This window comes from Psammomys obesus, unplaced genomic scaffold (assembly GCF_907164565.1).
Source record: "Psammomys obesus unplaced genomic scaffold, mPsaObe1.curated_primary_1811, whole genome shotgun sequence".
NCBI classification, from domain to species: Eukaryota; Metazoa; Chordata; class Mammalia; order Rodentia; family Muridae; genus Psammomys; species Psammomys obesus.
Genome location: NW_026596158.1, coordinates 3,374,139 through 3,398,618, shown reverse-complemented (window position 1 = coordinate 3,398,618; position 24,480 = coordinate 3,374,139). Strand labels below are relative to the sequence as shown.

The window sequence follows — 24,480 nt, the reverse complement described above, 5'->3', positions numbered from 1 at the left end:
CCTCACCCTCGTCTTTACACGCGTGGGGGCAGAGACCGACTTCTGGGAGCTGGTCCTCACCCTCGTCTTTACATGTGTGGGGACAGAGACCGACTTCTGGGAGCTGGCTCTCACCCTTGTCTTTAGCAGGCTCTTTGCTTCCACTACTGCCCCATACCCTCTAGGCTAGCTGACCTCCGGCTTCCTCACTGTAGGAGTGCTGCAGTCACAGATGGGTGTTAGCACATCTGGGTTTTTGCATGAGCTCTGGGGAGATCAGGGTTTGTACTTGGGCAGCTAGGGCTTTTGCCCACTAAGCCATCTCCCAGCCCTGATGAGTATTTTAACAGTTGGGTGTTCTTTGTTTTTGTTTTTGTTTTTGTTTTTTGTTTTGTCTGTTTGTATTGAGATAGGGTCTCTCTATGTGTATGTAGCTCCTGGCTGTGTAGACCAGGCTGGCCTTGGACTGATGAAGACTAGCCTGGAATTACATGTAATGCTGGTGGGTGGGTGTGCCTGTGTGCATGTGGGCTTGTGTGAGAGAAAGGAAATTTGAATGAATGAGAATCTCACATAGGATGCCTGTTAGACCCCAGCGTGTGGTTTCCAGTAGATAGGTGGACACGCAGTGAGAGAAGAGAGCTGAGGGCCGCATCTATCACTTTAGTGGACGGTGTTCCAGGCTAGCAGCTGGGTACGGCCATCCAGTAAGTGCTGCTGGAGAAGCAGGAGCCTTAGGGGGCTCCAGCAAGTGGAGGTCAGAAGGTGACTGGGCAGCAGCCGGGGACTCTGACACTTGATCAGTCGAAAACCAAGAGAGATTGAAGCCAGTGTAGCATCGTGGATGTTGGCTGTCAGGAAGATCAAATGGGTCAAGTCAGAGGCGGAGGCTCACCCTCTCTGCATTGCTCAGGCCAGGCTTCTTCTCTGACCCATCCCAAGACCTCCCACTGACTCAGCAGTCAGGACACCGAGGGGGTGACTTGGCTGGGCGCGTCCCTGACAGGTGGAGTTGGGGTCTCCTAGTCTAGTGAGGCAGATTGTGAAGCACTGGTACACAAGTTATGCATTTTATGTGGCTGAACCCAGACTGGCTTCAAACATACGCATATGAGTGCTACTCCACTCTCAACCTTCTGGACAGCTGAGATAGGAGTTTACCATCATGCCCAGTTTCGAAATATTCTTACGGGCAGCGACAACCTTTAATAAAAATGACTTGGTTCAACAAAAAGAATTTCCTAAATTCTAATGAGCTTCTAGGCCATATATTTAAGTGCTGGTTTGAATATATTTTTATTTCTACCCCATATAAACAAACAATGTAAATTTGCTTATGGAGAAAATTCGTGTCTGCAGTAGGGAAAGTTCTTAAGGACAGATGTTGTCTTTGATCCAGCCTAACTAATGTGGATTTTTAACCTCCAGTAGCCTTTCCCTGAGTAACGTATTCTTTCTGTTTTTTGAAACAGGGTCTCTTATAGCCCAGGGTGACTCTGTACTCTTGATTCTCTTGCCTCTACCTCCCAAATGCTGGATTACAAGCATGTACTACCACAGTGGGCCCTTCCCTGGGTAAGCTTTTATACTTATCATTACTTGTAATCAGATTTTTAGGAGTGAAGCTGAAACATGACTTCTTGTGAGGCTGGAGAGATGGCCCTGAGCTTAACAGCAAGTACTGTTTTTGTAGAGGACCTGAGTGTGCCCTCCTGCATCCATGTTGGGTGGCTCACAGCTATCTGTAACTCTAGCTCCAGGTGATCTTTTGAACTCTATGGGTACCTGTACTTACATGGACACACAACATATACACCTAGTGTAAAAACAATAAATTAAAAAATCTTTAAAAAAATAGCTTTGTGAAAGCCTGGCATCGTGGGACATGCCTTTAATCTCAGCACTGAGGAGGCAGAGGCAGGCAGATCTCTGAGTTCAAGGTCATCATCGTCTACAGAGTGAGTTTCAGGACAGCCAGTCAGAACTACACAGAAAAATCCTGTCTCAAAAAACAAACAACAACAACAAAATGGCTAGGTGTACTGGAACAAACCTTTAAGCACAGCGTTTGGGAGGCAAAGGCAGACTTTTCTCTGTATGTATGAGTAAGAATCTCTAGAGTAGCCAGGGCTATGTACTGAGACCCTGTCTTAAAAATAAGATCAAGAAAGACTTGCTATCTATTTAGCACATGTTACATGGTAGAAAATCAGATTCAGGACCTTATACATGCTAAGGCAGGTGCTCCACTATTGACCTATAACCCTAGCCCAGCAATATGTTTTTGGTTTAATTTATTTTGGAAAATGAACAAAGCAACATATAATACTATCTAGGTTTTACTGAAATACACAAGGTCCAAGTCTGGGATATCAGGAAATGCTACAGTTACTGGTTATATTTGTTTGGGAATAGTAGTACAGCTTATTTCTCAGCAGACCCCTCACCCCTCCAGTCCCGGCCCAGTTAAAGGGGAATGTGTGTCACTGTTAAAAGCTTTGCATGTCAGAGTGCTTAGCCCGTATGACAGGCAGGAGCTCCGAATCCACCTTACTGGTAACCCAGCAGCTTGTCCGGTCAGAAGGGACTTTGGTCTGAGTTGGTAGCATTTGGTATTGAAGGCATATGCTGACTTTATTACATTCCCTGGTTCCTCCTCCTCACGTGCAGTGTGGCTTCCCTCTCTGAGTGAAAATGCTGGCTGCGAAAAGAGTTGCAGGTTTTTTGTTAGTCAAAAAGAATCCTACCCAGGGGATGGAAATCTGAGTCTTGCATGATCAGCAAGCATTCCACAATACAGCACCAGCAGTCTCTCGCCAGTGTTTTGCATGCTGTTTTCAGTATCCTTACTTCTTCCATTTTTAACCTGCAGTATAGTTTTCATAAGCACTTTTCATAGTATACAAGTGGTCTGTTGCACTGTTTCTTCTCAAGGCACGTTTAGGTATCAGTATCTCGTTCCGGTTTGTGGATTAGGACATTATGTAATGACTCTGGAATTACCATAAAGACAAGAAGCTGTATTCAAAACAAAGCTGTGGACACTGGAAACCAAATGGAATGTGTAAGGTATATGTGAGTTCTGGAGTGAGGGAAGTGATGGAATGGCTTTGGAATTTCTAATGGGAGCAGCCAATCTGGCCACTTGCTTTCACTCTAAGAGACTTCATCTGATCAGACAAAAGGTACAGAATGGCTTAGTTTTCGCTTTGCTTGGGATCTGAGAAAGGTGAAGTGTTGTTAAGTGGAGTTAAGCAGAGTAGTGAACTTTTGGGCTCATTTCTGTGTTAACAGAAAAAAAAAGTAAGTGTTTTGGGAGATGAGGTAGCTCTAGGCATCAATGGTTCCCTTCGCATGCAAGTAGTAAGCGCTGAATTGGGCTGGACCCTAGGAACCTAGGAACAATTAGCAGTAACAGAATTTCAAAACACTCAGAAAGGTAGAGTTTATGTGCAGGTTGACCCTCAACAATCGTGGTATGGAAAGGATGTCTTTTGGTTCTCAAACAGGATGGCCTTAAATTAGAAGCCTTTGTAATCTGCTTAAGATATAAAACTCACTGAGAAGAAATGGGCTTGGTGGCCCAGTCCTGTAATCTCAGCACAAGGTCACCCTTGGCTGCACCGGTGAGGTCAGGCTGGACTAGATGAATTGCTGCCTCAAGAAACAAGCACATGGGCTGCTGTTGGAGAAGACCCGAGTTCATTTCCCAGCATCTGTGTGGTAGTTCAGACTTTGTAATTCCAGTGCTAGGGGATCCAATAATCTCTTGGAGCCTTTTCAGGTACTGGGCATACACATGGTTTACAGACGTATGTGTTGACAAACAAAAATAAAATACTAATGACAACAAACAATTAAGCAAATGCACCAAGAATAAAGGGCACTGTGGTCATACCCATAACTACAGCGTGCTTGGTAGATACTGTGCTGTAGTACAAGAGGAGAAAAAGGTTCATGTGCTCTTCTGTTATGTCTTACTTGGTGGCCCATGTGGACTTTAAATTTGTGGCCCTCTTGTCTCAGCCTCCTGCGTGCTAGGATTATAGGGGTGTGCCATGGCATCAGGCTTATGATACACCCTTCTTGGCTGTCAGGAATTCCCAGGAAATGGGTCTGTCTCAGGAGCTCCCTGATGATTATCTGCTTTCTAGAATGTTTTCTCTTTAGTACCTGTCCACCATTGTTTTTTACATCCTGGATCTTGTCACAGGCTGGCGGGGCAGCCTGGTGTTCAGAAATGTCTTTTGGAGTGAGACAGACCTGGTTTTAAATCCTCGCTTAAATCTACTTGACATTAAGCAAGTTTATCTTTTTAAGCCTGTTTTTGTCATGTATAAAATGGGCAAATTGCTCACATTTCCACAGGGTTACTATGCCTTGAGTGGTGCTCCAGGTATGGCTTAAGGTAGCTGTTGGTGGAGCTTAGTGCTGTTTTAAATCTAAGTGCCTGTCCTCGACTGTTCCCCTCACCTGTTCTCCAGCTTACCCAGGTTGCTCTTCAACCTCGCATGCCCCAAGCCTAAGAAACTTTCTCTTTGTGAAACTTTCTCTTTGTAAGAGATCTGTCTGTGATCCTGGGATACACTCTCCAAACCCGTGTGAGGACAGTTCCCAAGAACAGGCCCATCCCTGAGTCAAGGAGGGTGCGGTCTATTGTGGGGGTTGAGGGCCAGGCCAAGAAGTGAGCTGAGATAAAAAGTGTGGGTCGAGACGGGAGCTTTGTCCTCTCAGAAGGTGATGTTTTTGTCTGTTACTCGAGGTGACATTTTGTAATAAGCAGTTACCGAGACCAGTTTCGGAGGCCTAGGGTAACCACTGGTTGGGTTGGCCTTTAATTAATTACTTATGATGTGTGTTTTGTCACAGTCATAACTTGGGTCTATGCTTTGTGCATCGTGGGAAAGAAGAGGACATTTCTTACAGAGAAGAACTGTAGACTGAATGACTCATCTGAGGTCAAGCACATAATAAACAGCAACAACCCACTGATAGTCCTTTATAAAGCTCCTGGCATCTTTCCTCCTGCTGCATTCTGCGGCAGGATTCCCCCTCCACTATTCTAGCAGTGCCTCAGGGGGACCCATGCCAGCCCCACGCTTCTGTGATCCAGACACCAGGCTTCACCACCACTTGGAGTGAGAGAGGAAGCTTCCTTCCTTGGTTTTATCCTCAGAGAGCCTTTTCCTCACCACCTGCCAGGCAGTTTTGTTCTCCAGCTGCATCTGACCTTGTGTCTATTTATGGCTTTGTTGTCTCTCCTAGCCCCGTTAGTATGTAGCCCTCATGAGCACAGGGACTTTCTCATTTTCCTTCCTATGTACCCTCAGGGCTTTTGAGCTTTGTACATATTAGGCATTCACATGTTATATATTTATTATTAGAAGGAACAAGTCATTTTCATTGGTCAGAAGCTGTGAGAATGTGACCCCAGAGCAGCGTGGCATCTTCATTTCCCCTCGTTCTTCTTCTCCCATAGCCTGCAGAGGCTAAGGAAGAGGGGAGAGGGAGTGTCCTGGAGGAGCCAGCCCTGGTCCTCTTGTGTCTGCACTGTGGAGAGCTTCCTGGTGCCCCCAGCCAGTGCCAGTTAAGACTGTATTTCTCTTGTGTGTCTGGTCTCCGTGCTGCCAACCTCTGCCTACCTAAGTGTTGGAAGTATTGAAGGCAGTGGGGCACACTGGCCAAAAGCTTAGAAACTGATCGCTGAATGAAGAGACTTCTCTGCCCATCTATTTTGTGACATAACCTTTGCGTCCAGTTTCATAACTTGTCTAGCCTCAGTTTTCCTCTGTGTAAAATGAGGACGACTTTATAGGGGTGTTCTGGGATTACAACACAACCCATATGAAGTCTGTAGTGTAGACCAGGCACATGCTAAGTGCTCAGTTAAAGCTGACTGGCTGTGTGTTTGGTGCTAGAAGATGGTGATTATTCATGTCAGGTGTCTCTAGCTGTATCCTTAGGTCTGCTCCCCCTGTTCCTCACCCTGCCCTTCATAGCCATAGCCTTGATGGGGAGGAGCTCTGAGGCAGGGGACAGTGGAAACCCAAGAGATTTGAGTTGAGTCCAGCTGCGATTTAGCTGTTCACTACAGAGGGTAGACGCTATGCTGTGAGCGTTTCGTTTCATTGTTTGCTTTGGCTTCGGATGCAGCTGTTTACTGGCTTGTTTGCTCTAGTGATTTCCACAGGGGGAAATCATTCAGAGGGAGTAGGTGTTACTTTGGGAGCTGGCTGGTCTTTAGCAAAATAGCTCTGATGTATGAGGATGGATTGGGTTTGTGGTAAAGGGGAGCATCTGACTTGGATATGACTGAGTCTTCCAGGCTGCTCCAAGGGATGAGATGAGGTTAGAGGATGATGTGTTAGATCTTTGTGAAAAATAGTGCAGACAGTTGGAGCTTTTTTTCTATTTTGAGATGGGGGTCTCACCAAATTGCCCAAGCTGCTTTTGAACTTTCAATTCTCCAACCTCAGTATCTTTGCAGCCAGCAGTTTCTCCTTCTGCTTTAAGAGAGGAACAGGGAATCATAACAAGCACATCACAGCTCTGGTTGGGCAAGTTTAAAAAGCAGATTGACCGCCTGGCATGGTGGGGCATGCCTGTAATCCCAACACTTGGAGAGGCAGAGGCAGGCAGATTGTTGTGAGTTCAAGGGCAGCCTGGTCTACAGAGCCAGGGCACTGTAGTGAGACCCAATTTGAATTATTAACCACCCAACCAATCACTGATGTGTGGGGTTAGTGGGTTCTGCCCTGCTGATAGAATTGTTTCCTGTGTTTTGTTGACTCCTGAAGTCAACAAAGTCTGTCAGCTTTGTTTTGTAAGATTAGGAACATGACAGACACCTCTATTCATAACATTAGCACAGCGCTGAAACAACCAGTATCTTTGGGTTTAATTTTCAATGGAATGTTTTCTTTCTTCTAGGTCAAACCAACCTTTCAGATTTTTAGTCCCATGCCATGACTTCTCCTTTGCATTCTGATACTCTGTGGCCATAATGTAGATTATGAATGGCTCTGGCCCAGCAGGAACTCAAAGACAGTCTAGACAAGAGGGAAGTGAGGACAGCTGGTGGGAAGTTGGAAGACCCATCTTGTGGCTGAGGCTTACTGCTTGCTTTGAAATGTTTTAACTTCTAAACTTCTAGTACCAAGGCCCCAGAGGCAGGCAGCCTTAAAGCAGGGGGGCTTTTGAACATTGAATGCTTTCATGACTTCGGATTTGTTGACGGTTGAGAATGTGTTGCACTACTCCAGGAGCAACCCGCAGCCTAAAGCCCCCTGGCGCTCTTGTTTTCACAGGTGCTGGGACGGTGTTTCCTGACAGTGGTGCAAGTCCATTTCCAGTTCTTGACTCACGCCTTGCAGAAGGTCCAGCCGGTGGCTCACTCGTGCTTTGCCGAGGTAGTTGTGCCAGAAAAAAAGAACAGCAGCAGTCTGTCTGGCGTGGGCCACACACCTGAACTGGAGGAGGCTGTGCGGTCCTGGCGGGGGGCTGCTGAGGTAACTGACTCTGCGGATCTGCCGTGTTTTAACTAGAGGCTACCAGCCTCTGTCTGTCCCAGAAGAGCCACTTGCTTACACATGAAGTTATAAACTCATCACTTGCTTGGTCTTGTGACAGCAAACGTCTTTAAGAAGGCCTGCTTGTGTCAGGCCCATGCCAGCACTGAAATGATACCTACAGAGAAAGACTTAGAAGAGCAGGGTTCAGTGGGCACAGGAGGTGTTCAGACCCAGAGGAAGGGCCTGGCTCGTGAACGGGAGTGGTGTGGGAAACTTGAAAGAGGTGAGCTAGGGAGAAGGCTGGCACCTCAGTTAGGAGTGGCACAGTGGAGCTGGTTAGGTGGTTAGTAGGCTAGGTAAGAGGAGTGTTTGGCAAGGTGAACCTCACAGACACTAGGGTTTCAGGAATGTGCCGGCATGGTGGTTTGTGTGGTGCTGAGGTTGGGACCTGGGACACCATGCATGCTAGGTAAGCACTCCACAAACTGAGCTATGTCCTCTGCCCTCTTTGGGGGAGTTTTCTTGTTGTTTTTATTTATTTGTTTGTTTGTTTTTGTTCTTCAAGACAGGGTTTCTCTGTGTAGCCCTAGATGTCCTGGAGCTCACTCTGTAGACCAGGCTGCCCTTGAACTTAGTGATCTGACTGCCTCTGCCTCTCTAGTGCTAGGATTAAAGGCATGTGTCATCATCGTCCAGCTATGGTTGTTTTAAAAACATTTATTTTAAGTGTGTGTGTGTGTGTGTGTGTGTGTGTGTGTGGTGTGCATGTGAGTAGAGGCGCCTGTGGAGGTCTGGAGGACACATCAGATGCCTTGAAGTTGGATTTAGAGATGGTTGTCAGCTGCTTACTGTGGATGCTGGGAACTAAATTCAGAACTTCTGCAAAGGAAGTGTACACCTTCAATCTCTGAGCCATCTCTCCAGCCCATTGTTATTTTTTGAGATAAATTCTCACTTCACAGCCCAGACCGGCCTCTGACTCATGGCTGTTCTACCTTCACCCTTTTTGGGATTCCGAGTTTGAGCTGCCTGTAGCCTTCTTCTCCTAGAAGTGTTTGGGATCTTTGTAATTCTTGCTGTGCAATCATGAGGACTGGAGTTCGGATCTCCAGTTCTGAGTGGGGTTGAGAAAGGTAGATCACTGTCAGCATAGCCAACAACTACAACAGAACCCTTAGAAACCCCAGTGATGCTCAGGTTCAGGGACAGACTCTGCTGCCAAGGACTGCGACAGCAAACTGCGATAGAGGAGGGTGCCTGGTGCTCCGCTGCCTTCTGTGTGCGTCCTTTCAGACACACAAATAAAAGTTTTCAAGACAGGGTTTCTCTGTGTAGCCTTGACTACTTTGTACACTAGGCTGGCCTCAGATTCACAGAGATCCACCTGCCTCTTAAAAGACATGTGTCCCTGGGCATGGCTTGTAAAAAGATTCTTAAGTTAGCCAGACCCAGAAATATACATGAAATAGTATATTTTCTTTGGTATGCAGAACCCAAGTTTTAAGATTGAAGTTTCTGTAGATGTGTATGTGGTCTCTGTGTTTTTGTGAGGAAAGGGGCCCATGATAGGAAGGAAGAGATCTTGAGCAGGAAGAAAGAAGAAAGTAATACGATACATGTGACGTGAAAACAAAAGGGGCCGAGCAAGGGGGTGCAGGAGGGTGGGAGAGCAGGAGAGGACAGTGGTGAGGGGAATTAGAACAAAGTGTGGTGGCAGAAAGTGCGGTGGCACATGCATGAAGTGCTATAGTGAGGCCCATGCTATGTGTGCCAACCCTAAAACTCCAGGGAAATACACGGAAAAAGATACTTAATTTGTCCGAGAGCCCAGATCCTCATTTATCAGTTGCTTTGCATGTGATTTGAGCCATTCTTATTGATATGTTTGACACTGGTCATTTTGTAAGGATCAAGTGCTTCCCAGCACAGCGCCACTAGTGGACAGGGAAGCATGAGTGGGATGGAATGGCACGGCGATCAGATGTGGGGGAGGGAACATGCCAGTGTACAGTGAGTGTTCTCCTCTGGGGACTGTGGTCCTCGTGGCTGAGGGCCTGCTGTAGAAGTGGACTTCAGGCATCTCCACGCCTTCTCATGGGGCACCCTGCCTGTTACACATCTCCTCTGGCCATTCTAGCATGGTATTCTCTAGTCCAGTGGTTCTCAGCATGGAGGTCTCAAGCCCTGTGAAAGGGGTTGAACGACCCTTTCACAGGGCGCCTAAGACCATCCAAGAATAGATTTACATTATGATTTGTTTTTGTTTCTTTGTGTAGCCTGGCTGTCCTGAACTTGCTTTGTAGACCAGGCTGGCCTTGAACTCACAAAGATCCGCCTGCCTCTGCCTCCCTCCTAGTCCTGGCATGCACCACCATACCTGGCATATTATGATTTATAATTGTGACAAAATTATAGTTACAAAATGGGGATGAAATAATTTTATGGTTGGGGTCATCATACCATGAGGAAGTGTATTAAAGGGTGGCAGCAGTAGGAAGGCTGAGAATCAGTGCTCAAGTCCTCTAAACTTAAACTTGGATGTAAACAAATCAAAGCTAGTTCTCCAGCTGGCAGGGTGGCTCAGTTGGTAAAGATGTTTGCCATCAAGCCTGATTGTCCTTTCATGAGTGCACACAGGCACTTGTACATGCGCACACATGGAGAAAAAGAGAAAAGTCAGTTGCTCTCTTCTTGCCCTCCCAACCCCTTAGAGTCTTGCTATATAGCCCAGGCAGGCCTCAAACTCACAGTGCTTCTGCCTCAGCCTTCCGAGTGTTGGGATTATAGGTGCCTAGCACTATGCCCACTTACTTACTTTTTTAATCTGTACAGGTGTTTTGCTGTCACATATGTTAGTGAATCATGTGTGCAGTCTCTGAGAAGGACATCATTTCCCCTAGAACTGGGAGTTACAGACAGTTAGTTGTGAGCTGCCATGTGGATGCTGAGAATTGGACTTGGGTTCCCTCGGTGCTCTTAACCTCTGAGCCGTCTCTCCAGCCCTGGCTTGTTTTTGAGTCAGAGTCTTCATCAATGGCAGCATGTGTCTTGTAAACATTTTACACATGCATGCAGATGTGTATGAGCTTTTGATCTGAAAATATCTGTTACATTGAAGAACCTGGAGGGTACTGTTGCCTCAGGTGAAGACGCTGAGAAGGTTGGAATAATTTGTGGCTCTCACTATTCTTCCTGAGGCAGGAGGCAAAGGCATTTTCCAGGACCTCAACAAGAGCAGTGCCCAGCGCCGCTGCAGTTGCTAGCAACATTGTGTTCCTCACCAGCCAGATCCCAGCCTTCAGATAGACCTGGTCTGGCCTGAGACACCTTGACATCAGTCCCACAGCTCACAGTGATGTTGGCACAGTGGAACTCGAGCTCAGCCCTTGACCATGCTAGAGATGTTCCTTACGTCTGTGTTGTTAGCCCTGCTGCACTTAAGAGTATCTTGCATCCCATCCCCAGGTTGATGCCATTTGGTGGTTTTTTGGTTTTTTGTTTTGTTTAAAGAGTAATTCTGTATCTGCTCTTTATTCAAGTGATAGTGCCATATCTCTAAACATGTTTAACTATGGCCACATCCTTTGATAAGTGGAAGAGACAGGAAGATGGCAGCTGTGGTCATAAGGCAGGAGCTCTCTTGCAGGCTCATAGCAGCCCACAGAGGCCACACTGAATAACGTGTGCACTGCGGTGATTACTGAGGGAGCCAGCTGACTGAGGGCTACAGCCTGACCCAGAACAAGCGGGGCTTCGACAGTCAAGACCACTGCACCAGCCTGAGGGGCGGCAGTGGAGTTTACAACAAAACCCTGAAGCTGGGCGCGTCTTCTCTGCCACATCTTAGTGGTTCTCCTGTAGACATGCTAACACTCCTTTTCCAGTGAAAGAAAGAAAAAGTAAACCTTCCAAGTTGAGACTCAACCAAGACTCACTATTCTGTTTTATAGAGTACAAAATCGTTTATGGTTGAGGGCTGTGTGTTGATTTTCTTATATGATGTCTAATTTGAATAGCCCCGCAGTTAAGTTGCAATGATTGCCTTTTGTTACAGGATCTTACAGGCCCTATACCAGGCATGGTAGCAAACATCTGTATCACAGCACTTGGGAGGTGAGGCAGCATCAGGAGCTCAAGGTCCTCTTCGAATCCATGAGGCCCTGTCTCAAAACAGAATAAAAGTGAATGAAATTCTGATCTTCTGCCTCCCCCTTTCTACAGGGTTGCTGAGGTGTCAGCACTGTGCCATTTCTGATTTTCTAATATTCTGTCCTTTTCCCTTTCTCTTTCACATAAAAGGCTTTCCTCAGGAGACCCTCGATGGCAATTGGACTTGTGTTGGGGTGGGACCTGCTGCTGTCCCTGTCCACCGCTGGTATAGGTTCAGACCTTGGTCTGTCATCTGGCTTCACAGCCCTCTGTCCTTATAGCTTCTGGCTCCAGTCTCCTGAATACTTCCTTTACCCTCTGCAGCCTTAGTGCCACCTCCCTCATCTTCTTCCCTGCCTACTTCCATGTGTCCTTCTGCCCACTCCTTCCTATGGGTGCCCTCCGCACACTCCTGTGAAAGTGGAAGTCCCCTGATGCAGCCTTTCTTCTCATCTCCATCCCATCTGTCCCTATTTATGATAGCAGAGGAGGTGCCCCGTTGTCAGGCCCAAGGCCCCTCTTGGCAGCATCTCATTTTCCATTCTCAAGAAACCAGCTTCTGCCAGGGTACCCAGCATTTTCTCTCTGAACACTAATGTTCTGCGAGCACAAAATCTACTTGTACTGCCCTGTTCCTCTGCTCTTTTAACAGCCTACTTCTTGGAGTTGATTTTTCTCACCTTTTTTATTCATTTTGAAACCCATATGTTCTCTGTTTTGTTTTGTTTTGTTTTGTTTTTTCTCGACCACATGAATCTTTCACCTTTTACGAAGAGTTGTAAGCATACAAAATGTATTAGCAAGATGGCACAGCAGGCAAAAGGGGTTGACACAAAAACCTGACGGTGTGAGTTTTGCTCCCTGGAATGGGGTGGGAGGAGATGACTGATTTCCCAAAAGAGGCCCACTGACCTCTACGTGCACAGTGCGGCACATGTGCGCCCAGCCCTAGACTCGGTAAATACAGATGAGCATTTGGAAGCCAAATTAAGAAAAAGTTGCTCTCTTTGTTCCAAAATGGCCTTTCTTCATCTGCTTTACATGCATCTCCCCAGAACAGCTTCTGAGGTAAGTTTCTCATGGTTCAGTGGATCCCCTTCTCCCTAGGGGATCTCCAGCCAGTACTGGGACTTAGATCATTCCTGTGCAGAGGGATGCTTCAACGACTTTCTGTGGGCTCCAGGCCCTGAGTTAAGGTTTCCCAGGTGTCTCAGTTTGGGCAACTCACATAGCTGTTTCTCTCCATACCATCCCCATTCTAGTCAGTGGTAACATCGATTCTAGGCTATGCATCAGGACCTGAGGCTGACCTTTCAGTCTTCCCCTCCTGTCTGCACCCATTTGGACCCTTAGGAAAGCTCTGCAGGTCTCACCTCTAGACACCCAGGTCTGCCTCCGCTCTCCCGCCTCACCCATCCCACCTGTCCCTGTCTAACTACTCCCTAGCTTTAAGGCCGGGGTCATACTTCTGCTCCTGCCTCACCATTCTGATTGTAAAGTCAGGCATCATTGCTTCTCACTTTGTCACGGTCATTGTGACATGCTGAGTCCTATCATGTGAGACTCCTACCTTGTCTCTTGCCCTTTTCCTGCTTGATCATGGAGTGTTTTATTTCTTCACCGTGGATCCCTGGTGTACATTATTAGGACTTGTTGGTGCCTTGACATAGCCTCATTCTATCCTGAGCGTATATATTCCAGTTCTCAACCTAATCTTGTTTTTATGAGACAGGCTCTTGTTTTTGAGCCCAGTTTGTCCTGGAGCTCATAATCTTTGACTTCATCCTTAGAGTATGGGGTTATAGGTGTGGGCCACTGAAGGCGCCCCTCAAAGCTGTGTTCAGTGCCTGCTGTGCTCCCTACTACAATTTTGGTTATTTTATTTGTTTACCTTTTTGGCTGGTGAGGCCTCATCTCCAGGAAGACAGTGGCCAGACTTTATGCTTTAGGGTTGGGGTAGTGTCTGGCAGTAGCCAGCACAGCTCCTGTAGGCTAAACATTTCACTTGAACATTCTTAGAAAGAGTCAGATGGTGTCAGGGCCTGGTTAGACAGGCAGGCCAGTGTGTGACACTGAAAGCCTTTAACTTGACAGCATTGAAGCTGCTAGTTTTCTCTCCTGAGGTTCTGTGAGTTTTGTAAATATTCATATTCCTGTCCTGACCCAGAAGAAGAGAGTAACTCCTAGAAATGTTATTTGGCCAGGTGAGATAATACTGTAATTCCAGAGTGCAGGATACTGAGGCATGCCAGTTGTGAGCTAGAGGCCAGCCTGGGTTACATGGTAAGACCAACAAATAAGCCCGCAAAGTTTCATACTGTGACTTTGTAGTGTGACCAGTCCAAAACTCATAGTGTCTTTCCAGCTTACATCGTTTATGTTAGGTGTGGGGTTTGTTGCTACTGGTACTGTTTTAATTTTACTAGTAACTCTGTTGTTCTCCTTTACCTACTAGTTACTATTTATGTCATAGGCAACGTCTAGATTAAGAGAAAGAGGCTGTGATGGACGCCTGGCAGGAATCGAAGTCCAACAACTCTTTTGTTCTCAAAGTGCAGCAATTCCGGAGCACCAGCTAAAGGAGCTAAACATAAAAATTGACAGTGCTTTGCAGGTAAGTGCTTCAGTACTGGTTGATGTGTAGAGAAATGATTTCGCCAAGGGAAAAGACCACTTTAAAAGGTAACAGAGTAATAATGTGTCCTCTGGTCTCATGTATGCATACAGTGTATTTCACAGTGTATTTTGGTCATATTTGCCCTATTCTCCTTTCCTAACTCCTTCCAGATCTACTCCTCACAACTATAGACATTATAAGTCCCTATTTTTGTTGGACTTTGTCATATTCTCATCTGCTGCATAATTGATTCTTGCAGGCATATAAAATAGCTTTGGAAAGCTTAGGCCACTGTGAATATGCAATGAAAGCTGGCTTCCACCTAAACCCAAAGGCCATTGAAGCAAGTTTGCAGGTACACTTCTCTCTCTTGTCTCTGGAAGCTCATGGAAGTTGTTTACTCAGTCCTGTGGGAACCAGCTGCTTCGTCATGTGAGCTCACCTCCACTCTCCTGTCCAACCTCTTCCAGGGCTGCTGCAGTGAGGCGGAAGCTCAGCAGACGGGGCGCAGGCAGACACCCCCACAGCCCATGCAGTGTGAGCTTCCCACGGTCCCTGTGCAGATAGGATCGCACTTCCTGAAGGGGGTCTCCTTTAATGAGTCGGCTGCTGACAATCTGAAGCTTAAGACGGTAGCTTTCTGTGGATTCCTTGGGTTCCAGCAACTGAGCATGAACTTGGAAGTAGAGCTGTTACTGGAAACTTAGGGCTTTTGAAGAATGTAGATTTAAAAAAAAACAAAAACAAAAACAAAAACAGTGGAGATCAAGGAAGGAGGCTCTAACTTTTCTGAGTATAGTGTTGGCTAAACACAGGTCTATAGTGTCTCATTTTTTTGTCTTTTGTGCTAGGGGTTGAACTCAGGGCTTCGTACATGCAAAGCAAGCACCAAGTCATATCCCACCCTGGGGAACATAATAAGACATTTGCTAAGAAAATTTTATTAATAATTTTGTTCAAATTTTTAATAGTTTGAGGGTACACCATGAATTCCTGTTGATGCTTAATGTTTGCTGGTGGATTTTTGAGAATAAGTAACAGAAATCTTAGTGCAGTAATAATAGCCATTTGTAGAGCTGGGTGTGGTGGCGCATGCCTGTAATCCCAGCACTCAGGAAGGAAGGGGCAGGAGGATCTCCGTGAGTTTGAGGGAAGCCTGGTCCACAAAGGGAATCCAGGACAGCCAAGGCTACACAGAGAAACCCTGTCTTGGGGGGGGAAAAAAAGTCATTTGTGAAGCATCATGAGTGCAGGAAATACAGCGAAGTGTTTTGCTTGCATTGTTTTATTTGATCTAGTGTCTCATTGAGGCATAACTATTCCCCCCCAATCCAATTTGACAAAGGAGCTGAGGCCCAAAGTAACATGCCTAGAAGTTAGGAGAGCTGGGACTTGGGCTCGTTCAGTGTCTGCAGAGCCTCTGCACTGACTCTGTTGTCATCTAAAAACAGTTGAGATTGGGCCAAGTGTGTCTGCACACACTTTAATCCCAGCACTCCAGAGGCAGAGGAGGTAGGTCTCTGAGTTTGAGGCCAGCCAGGGACACACAGTGCAATCCTGCCTCCAGGAACATTTTTTTACTAATGGCATGATCTGGGTGCTCCTCTCTTGGGAATGGCTGTGTGAACACACTGAGCTTTGGAGCCTGCCGGTGTTAGAGTGCTGAGATGTGACCTGTCCTCTCTCTGTCAATCTGTAGCACACCATGTTACAGCTCATCAAGGAAGCGGGCTGCTACAATGGAATCACACCTAGGGATGAGCTTCCTGTGACCGAAGTACTGAACCAGGTGTGCCCATCCATGTGGCGGGGCGCCTGTAAGACTGCCGTGCAGCTGCTGTTCGGCCAGGCAGGGCTGGTGAGTATATGTGAGAGGATGAGAGAGGCCTGTGGGGTGGCACATAGGAAAAAACACTGCACTTGGAGGCTGAGACAAGAGGAGGAGTTTGAGGCCAACCTGAGATGCGGAGGAGAACCTGCTCCCCTCTCAGAACTGAAAGTTTGCTGTTGTTTCTTTTAATACATTGATACCTGGACTTGCTGGGAATCGGCTTGTAAAATGGTGATGCAGGCTTTCCTCATCTTAAGGAAGCAAGTGCATTAGTGCTGCCTGACTGGGCCTTGACTGGCCTGACTGCTCTGCAGCAACACTGGAGTTTCCTGTTGTTCAAGTGAGACAGGCTACTGGCCTCCTATCTTAGGCCTCTTCTCTCAGCATGTCTGCTCTGACCTTCTTGTGTTTTATTACTCTCACCGTTCCCTGTAAGCCCCAGTTTCACCTCCTCTAATTGTGAGGCAGGCCACCCAGTCATTTCCTATCCTAGATCTCTGCTCATTGCCTTTTGTGCAAGAAAAGGATACTGTCAACCTCAGGACAGTGGTTTACTCTTTTTACCTGTCAGAGAAAAGGGAAAGGAAAACAAAACAAACCAAACAAAAAACATCGGGTGGAGTCAAACAGGGTCCAGAGCTCAGCATCTGTTATCACTGGCAGCTTTTTTGTCTGGCACATCTACCTGTTGAGCTGCATATACTTGATTCCACCTCATAGCCATGGCTCCTTTTGAAAGACTGAGCATTGAACCAGAGGTTAAAGGAAGCTAATCCAAGGGCTCAGAAAGGAAAGAACTTGCCGGACGTAATGGCATATGCACTCTGGAGGCAGAGCCAGATGAGTATGAGTTTGAGGTCAGCCTGCTCTATGCGGTAGTTTCAGGCTAGTCAGGGTTACATAGAGAACCCTGTCTCAGAAAAACAAACCAAAAACTTTATAAAGTACTCTTCATAGTCTCATTTCTGCTTTATTCAAGAAAGGAGAGATTAGAATGGTGTTTGTCTCTGTTTCGTGCAGATTAGGCCACAGGCAGCCTAGTTCAGGGAAGTGCTCTTGAAGACCTGTATAGAAAGAAAAGTAAGAAACAGGAGTCACCCTGCTAATGAGAAAAGAGAGACAGAGCCATAGTCCTAAAGACTGTGTAGCTGAAGCGGGGAACCCATGGCAGAATGTTCTCCAGAACACAGTGTACATCAGGAGAATGCTGCTCTGAGAAAACACGGGAAGCTCAGGGGGAAGAGTCCGAGCACACTCAGAACCCACTGCTGGTAGGACCCCTTTGTGGAGCTGACAAAGAACCTTTCGTCATAGGAGGAGAGAGGAAACACCTGTCAGCTCCAACAAAGGCTGTTCCTTGCACAGGAAACGTTTCCCAAGAGTCCAGCTGTGAGAACCCTGTGGCTAGCAGTGGAAATCAGCACCACTAGAAGCTGGGTTTGGAATCCTGCGAAGTACCTGTGAGCAGCTTGGCCCGTCAGAAATGGAGATGTGGTTTTCTCCCAGCCAGTCTTTCCCTCAGCCCTTGAATTTGCAGTCTTTCTGCCTCACTCTCGCAAGGAGCTTACATGGGGTCTGCATTACCATGCCCAGCTCGGTTCAACTTCGGACATTTTTTCTTTGAAATATGTAAGATTGTAAAAATACAAAAATAGCCAAGTAGTGGTGGCGCACACCTTTAATCCCAGCACCTTAATCCCAGGAGGCAGAGGCAGGCGGATCTCGTGAGTTTGAGGCCAGCCTGGTCTACAGAGTGAGTCCAGGACAGCCAGGGCTACACAGAGAAACCCTGTCTTGGAAAGACCAAAAGAAAACAAAACATTGAAAGCAACAAAAGCTGTAAAATAAAAGATACACTGTCTCTTCTCCCTTTCTCTTTCCCTTCTCCTTCAGTTTCTTTTCCTTTCTCTAGTTCTGTTTTATTTTCTCTTCCATTTAAAGTTTTATTTTAGGATCTTTTTTTAAAATGAAGAGTGTGTGTACATGAGGTGAACAGAGGGCACTGGCTTTCCTGGAACTGGAGTTGCAGGTGGCAGTGAGCGCCTGATGTGGATGCTGGGACTCACGTTCTCTGAAAGAGCAGGGAGACACTCTAAACAGCTGAGCCTGTTCTCCAGCCTCACTTACCTCTTCATTTTGAGACAAGATCGCATATGGCACAGACTGACCTCAGACTCACTCTCTGCCTCAGCCTCACCGATGTTGGGATGACAGGCATATACAACGACGCTCCTCTTGAGTGGTTTGTAATTATCACAGCTACAGTATGGAAAATACCTGCAAACTTGAGTGCATCTGACAGTTAGAATTTGGTTTTCTTTTGTACTCCTCATTACTTGCTGTTCTCTGGGGGTCGCAGTGGTCTCGGTACAGATATGCTGCAGACAGTTCTGCCCGTCACTTGGGTGTCTGACCATTGAACACTCTCTGAACCTGTTGGGTGTCTTTGTTTCTTTCCTAGGTGGTTGTTGACACAGCACAGATTGAAAATAAAGAAGCCTATGCACCCCAGATCAGCCTAGAAGGCTCCAGAATTGTGGTTCAAGTCCCGTCCACATGGTAATTTGACTCTTTTTAACAAAAGCCTAAACTCTGAAGGCTGCGCATCTTTCACTGCCATGCTTGCTGTGTATGTGCCTCCCAGGCTGCAGTGGTGGGATGGGGTCTGTTCTTCTTGATTACTGTCTGTGGAGGTGGCGGCTCTAAAACCTGAGAAAGCCCCTTTGACTACAAGGCAACTAGAATATAAGCAACAAACCATAATGAGCAGCGTTATCTTGTTACTGAAGCCACAGGGTTTAATGTCTTTTGTTCCCACTAAGTCACCCATTATTTTTCCAAGGCTGAGTAGAGACTGTGGAATTTCTTTTCAAGTCTATCTGTTCCAGTCACAACCCTGGTGAACTTGAGCTTATTTCATTGCATACCCAGTCTCACTGTAAAATCGGGGATAAACAAAGCCGTTTTTAGTTGGTTATGTTTGTAGTACTTCAAAAGATAAAGGGTTATTCATAGTTCATGGTTTGGTTTTGTTGAGAAAAATGTGCTCCTGGAAACAAGTAAGAAAGTGGGCCAGAGTTATGATTCCATAAACCAGATGCACAAGGAGATAAAGAAAATTGACCACGGCACGTGAGGGAGAAGAGCAGACGTGTTTTGCCCAAAACTTCTACATTGGCTTAGAATAACAATAAGAAATATTGGGGGAGTACTGATTTGAGCTAGACTACAGAAACAGGACAACAGGTTGTTGGATTGAAAAGCAATCACACGGTTTTCTGGAGAAAAGTTTATAGAATATCTGAGGGACATGACCTTGGCAGTTCCATAGTTGTACCTCTATGGATTTGTCCTGGAAATGTGCACAAGGATGGGCATTGTTGGGCAAGGATATAGCTCGGCTCTAGAGTACTATGCGTGACCTCGGTTGGGTCGCCAGCATCACATAAAACTGAGCTTGGTAGTGTATATCTGTAATCCCAGCACTCAGGAGGACCAGAAGTTCAAGGCCTTTTTTTTTTTTTTTTTTTAAACTTTAGCTATAGTGCTGTTCTCCACTACAAAGCAAGTTCAGACCTACTGGAATACATGAGACATGCCATCTTAGAGGTAGGTAGGTAGGTAGGTAGGTAGAGATTAGAGGGTTAGATTAGAGAGATGGCACAGCTAGTAAAGGCACTTGCCACCAAACCTAATGATCTGAGTTCGATCCCCAAGAACCTACACAGGTTGGAGGAGAGTGGACTCCTCCTGTAAGTTGTCCATTGACCTCCACATAAATGTCTAAACAAAACAAAACAGTTCTGTTTTGGGGGACTGAAGAGATGGTTCAGTGGCTAAGAGCACTTTCTCCTCTTCCAGAGGACTGAAGTTCACTTCCTAGCACTCATATCAGACAGCTCACAACTTTCTGTAATTACAGCTCAGAAATTTAAGAACGGTATGACTGTTGAAGTGTTACAGTGTCCTGAAATCAGTGCTAATCAAGGTAGATAGGAGAGTACTGCTGGAGATCTGTTTAAGAAGATTCATTTACTTCTATCTGTATCTGTGGGAACCTGCATGTTATATGGCATTCCTTGCGCTCAGGGCTCAGAAGAGAGTGTCTCTGCCCCTGGGGCTGGGATTATAGGCAGAGCTGCTATGTGAATGCTGACAACTGAACCTAGCCAGTGCTCTTAACCACGGAGCCATCTTCCAGCCCTGTATGTATCGACATTCATATGGGACAGTAACTTAAAAGGCTCACCGTTCTGTCAGATTTTGCAGTTCCTGAGTTTCTAGTTAAAATTTCCGATTCAAAATCTCATTTAAATTTTTTTTTTTTGGCCAGGTGTGGTGGCTCACGTCTTTAATCCCAACACTTGGGAGGCAGAGGCAGGTGGGTCTCTGTGAGGCCAGCCTCATCTACCAAGCAATTCCAGAACAGGCAGAGCTTGTTAAACCCTGCCTTGAATTTCTGTCTTGAAAAACAAAATTAAAAAAAAAAAAGTTTTGTTTGTTTGTTTGTTTTTTTTTTGAGACAGGGTCTTATGTAACACAGGATGGCCTGAAACTCACTAAGAATGACCTTGAACTCCTGGTTCTCTTGCCTGTATTTCTTGAGCTGGGATTACCTATGTATGGTACCATACCTAGCTCATTGAAAAATAAAGTAAGCTTTATAAGGATTCTCATTTTGAGAAAATCAGACATAACTTTTTAATAATTGGGTGTTGTAAGCGGTATTAATATTTACTATGGTTTATCTTCTAGTAAAGCTTGCTGTTAATCTTAAACATCTGTATAACCGAATCACCACACAGAGACTGGGTTTTTAGTTAACCTAGAACACAATGCTGGGCAATATTTTCTGCCTGCTAAACCTCCAAGCCCTCAGTTTCCTAACATTTAGATTCCCCACATTATACATGCTTTTTGTGAAATCTTAGGTCTGGTTCATGCTCCATGTCCTCCAAGCTCTCTCCTCCAGCTCTGCTCTCCTCACTCTCCTCTCTCTCTCTCTCTCTCTCTCCTTTCCTGTTCTCTCTTAAAGAAACAGTAACTGACCTGGGAGTTTTTAGATTTGAAGTTTGGTTTGCATCACTGGGAGCTTATTCCCCCCACCAAATTATGATAAAGTAGGATTTAAAGGGTGTGGATACTTAGATTAGTTGGGCGCCAGGACGTGGAGCATGAACCAGACCTAAGATTTCACAAAAAGCAAGTATAATGTGGGGAATCTAAATGTTAGGAAACTGAGGGCTTGGAGGTTTAGCAGGCAGAAAATATTGCCCAGCATTGTGTTCTAGGTTAACTAAAAACCCAGTCTCTGTGTGGTGATTCGGTTATACAGCTGTTTAAGATTAACAGCAAGCTTTACAAGAAGATAAACCAATAGTAAATATTAATAACTTCTTACAACAATTGGGTGACGATAAACAGCTTCTGCTAAACTAGTTTTCCACCAGAACACTGCCCGTGTGGCTCATTACCTCGGAAATGGCCTGTGTACTCTAGATTCTTGCAAAGGCACCCTCTGCTGTCTATTTTTTGTAATAGCAAAAGAAAAATGTTTTTTGGTTTGGGGTTTTGTTTTTTTTTTTTTTTTTTTTCTCTTGGAAGCTAAGATCAGGTGTCTTTATATGAAAAGCTGAAGACCAGAAGTATTTCAGATTCCAACTGTTGTTTGGTGTGGTTTTGTTTTTAAAGTGTTTTCACATGGATGTGATGAGGTATTGTGAGAATGAAATGAAAATCTAAATACAGAATCATTTGTCCCTCATACAGCTGCTGTGCCCTTGGCACACTGGTTTTACAGCTCAGTATTTGTAGTGCTCCTGAATTTTTTTCATGATCTTGCACTTGAGATCAGTTGTAAAATTTTTTACTTGTGTTGTCATTACTAGCATCAAAAAAGTTTTGGATTTTGAATGTTTCACATTTTAGCTGAGAGTTGTTGGGCCTTTACAAGTGGGTGCTCACTGGAAAGGCTGAGGCAGGCCCTTGTCACTTCCTTCTTGGGAAAATAATTGTCAGCAAACTAGTCAGCCAGCCAAAGTGCTACATGTCTTTCTGTCGCTTGAGAGGCTAACAGAAGGATCCTGCAACTTTTTTATACTTAATTTTTGTTTTATTTCATATTATGTGTGTTGGTATTTTTGCCTACATGTGTGTCTCTGTGAAGGTATTGAATCCCCTGGAACCTGATTTGCAGACAGTTGTGAGCCACCATGTGGTTGCTGGGAACTGAACCTGGGTCCTTTGGAAGAGCAGCCAGTGCTCTTAACCTCTGAGCCTTCCCTTCAGCCCCTTAGGATCCTCAAATTTAAGGCTTCATGAGCTACATAAACAAGACAGCCTTCCCCCTGTCTGTCTGTCTGTCTATCTCTCTCTCTCACACACATAAATATTTACTGTGTTCTTCTCACATACCAGCATATGACATAACTGCAGGAGAACGACTATTAGGATGGTGAGAATGGGGACTCAAAACGGCAAATACAGTGAGCAAAGTGGTGATAGGAGTGTACAAAGTGCCATAATCAAGCATGGGCTCAAATTAGCTTATTGGGTAAAGCACTTAATGAGTGAGGCGCAAGACCTGACTTCTATCCCCTGAACCCATTGGAGAAGTGGCCAAGAAGCAACTTCACAAGTGTGTACCTTCACACGAGTGCCATGGCGCATATGAACACAACTTGTTATGGTAAGAAACAGAAAACTTTTTTTTTTTTTTTTAAAGAAACGTGGCTCGCAAGGCTGGAAAGGCTCAGTGGTTAAGAGCACTGGGTGCTCTTCCAGAGAATCCAGGTTCAATTCCCAGCAACCACATGGCAGTTCATAGCCATCTGTAACTCCAGGATTGGGGACACAGACACACAGACACGCAGACATACACACACACACACACACACACACACACACACACACACACACGAAAACGCCAATGCACATAAAACAAAAAAAGAAAGAAGGTGGTTGGCAAGATGACTCAGCGATCAAGAGCGCTTACTGCAGAGGACCTGAGTTTGATACATTGAATAGTTCACAACCATTTATAATTCCAGTTCCAGGGGATCGAATGCCTCTGGCCTCCTTAGACCCTGGCAGGCACCTGCACAGATTCACACACATTTAAAAATCATAAAGCCAGGTGTAGTGGTACAACCTTTAATCTTAGCACTCAGAAGAAGGGATGGGAGGACCTTGTGAGTTTGAGGCCAAGGCTCATCTACATAGCAAGTTCAGGCCAGCCAGGACTATGAAACGAGATCTTATCTCAGATAATAATGATAAATCATAAATAAAATAAATCTTAAAAGAAATGCATTGTTCTGTATGAAAGTTGATTTTAGGAAGCTAATCCCAGTACTTAGGAATTAAAGGTAGGAGGACCAGGAATTCAAGACCTCTGCATAGCAAGTTTAAGGCCAGCCTGGGCTACATGAGCATCTAAGTAAACAAACAAAATGAGGCCTGTGAGACTGTGAGATGGCTAAACAGGCCCTTGCTACCAAGCCTGATAACCTGAATATGATTCTCGGGACTCCTGTGGTGGAAGGCGAGAACCAGCTCCTACAGATTACCCTCACCTGCCTCCTTGCACGTGTGTACACATTTGCACTTGCACACACACTCACGCTAAGTAAATGTGCAAAACAAAACAAGGAACTTAGAGCCAGCATCGTAGCCCCTAGTATAAGGCACTTGCCTCTAGTCGTGGCAGCCTCAGTTCAGCCTCTGGGACACACTAATAGAAGGAAAGAGCCAGCTCCAGAAGTTGCCCTCTGACCTCTGTGTTTGGGCACATATGCCCGCACTCACATACACACAATAAGTAATGTAACTTTAAAGCTGGGCATGGTCGAGCATAGTTCTAATCCCAGCACTCATGAGACAGAAGCAGGTAAATCTCTGAGTTTGCGGTCAGGCTGGTCTAGAGTTAGTTCCAGGACAGCCAGGGCTACACAGAGAGACCGTGTCTTGGCCAGGAGTCGGGCTCATTCTTGTAACCTTAGTACTCAGGACACAGAAGCAGGAGGCCAACCGGGACTACAAAGCAGGAGCTAGAGAGATGGCTCAGCCATGAAGAGCATTTGCTTCTCTTGCAGAGGATGTGGGTTCATTCCTAGCACCCTCGTAGTGTCCATTAGCCCAGTTCCAGACAATACTTTACTTTCTTCTGCCCTTGTGAGCACCACGTGTACGTTGATTTATGCAAAAACTCATACACATCAAACAGAAAGGAAATGAATTATTAACGGGGGCCGCGATAAAAATAGATATGTGTATATATGTAATATAAAAATGTATTATACATAATAAAATATATATTATATGCTTTCTAGTGTTTGATTGCCAGATAACTTTTCCTTCTGAAGGAATGCCACTTGTAGCCAAGCATCATGGTT

The 24,480-nt window shown here is 45.6% G+C and overlaps 1 protein-coding gene across 3 annotated transcripts in view; it reads left to right on the top strand.

The window, feature by feature from the left end:
- The window catches only part of Garre1 (granule associated Rac and RHOG effector 1), a 75,388-nt gene that overhangs the window by 35,497 nt on the left and 15,411 nt on the right, over positions 1-24,480 (top strand). For all 3 annotated transcript variants that reach the window (XM_055594971.1, XM_055594972.1, XM_055594973.1), the window contains exons 3-8: positions 7,287-7,487; positions 14,113-14,253; positions 14,516-14,611; positions 14,727-14,888; positions 15,956-16,114; positions 18,549-18,646. In XM_055594971.1, coding sequence (XP_055450946.1) covers positions 7,287-7,487; positions 14,113-14,253; positions 14,516-14,611; positions 14,727-14,888; positions 15,956-16,114; positions 18,549-18,646 — 857 coding nt within the window. The remainder of the gene's footprint in view (positions 1-7,286; positions 7,488-14,112; positions 14,254-14,515; positions 14,612-14,726; positions 14,889-15,955; positions 16,115-18,548; positions 18,647-24,480) is intronic.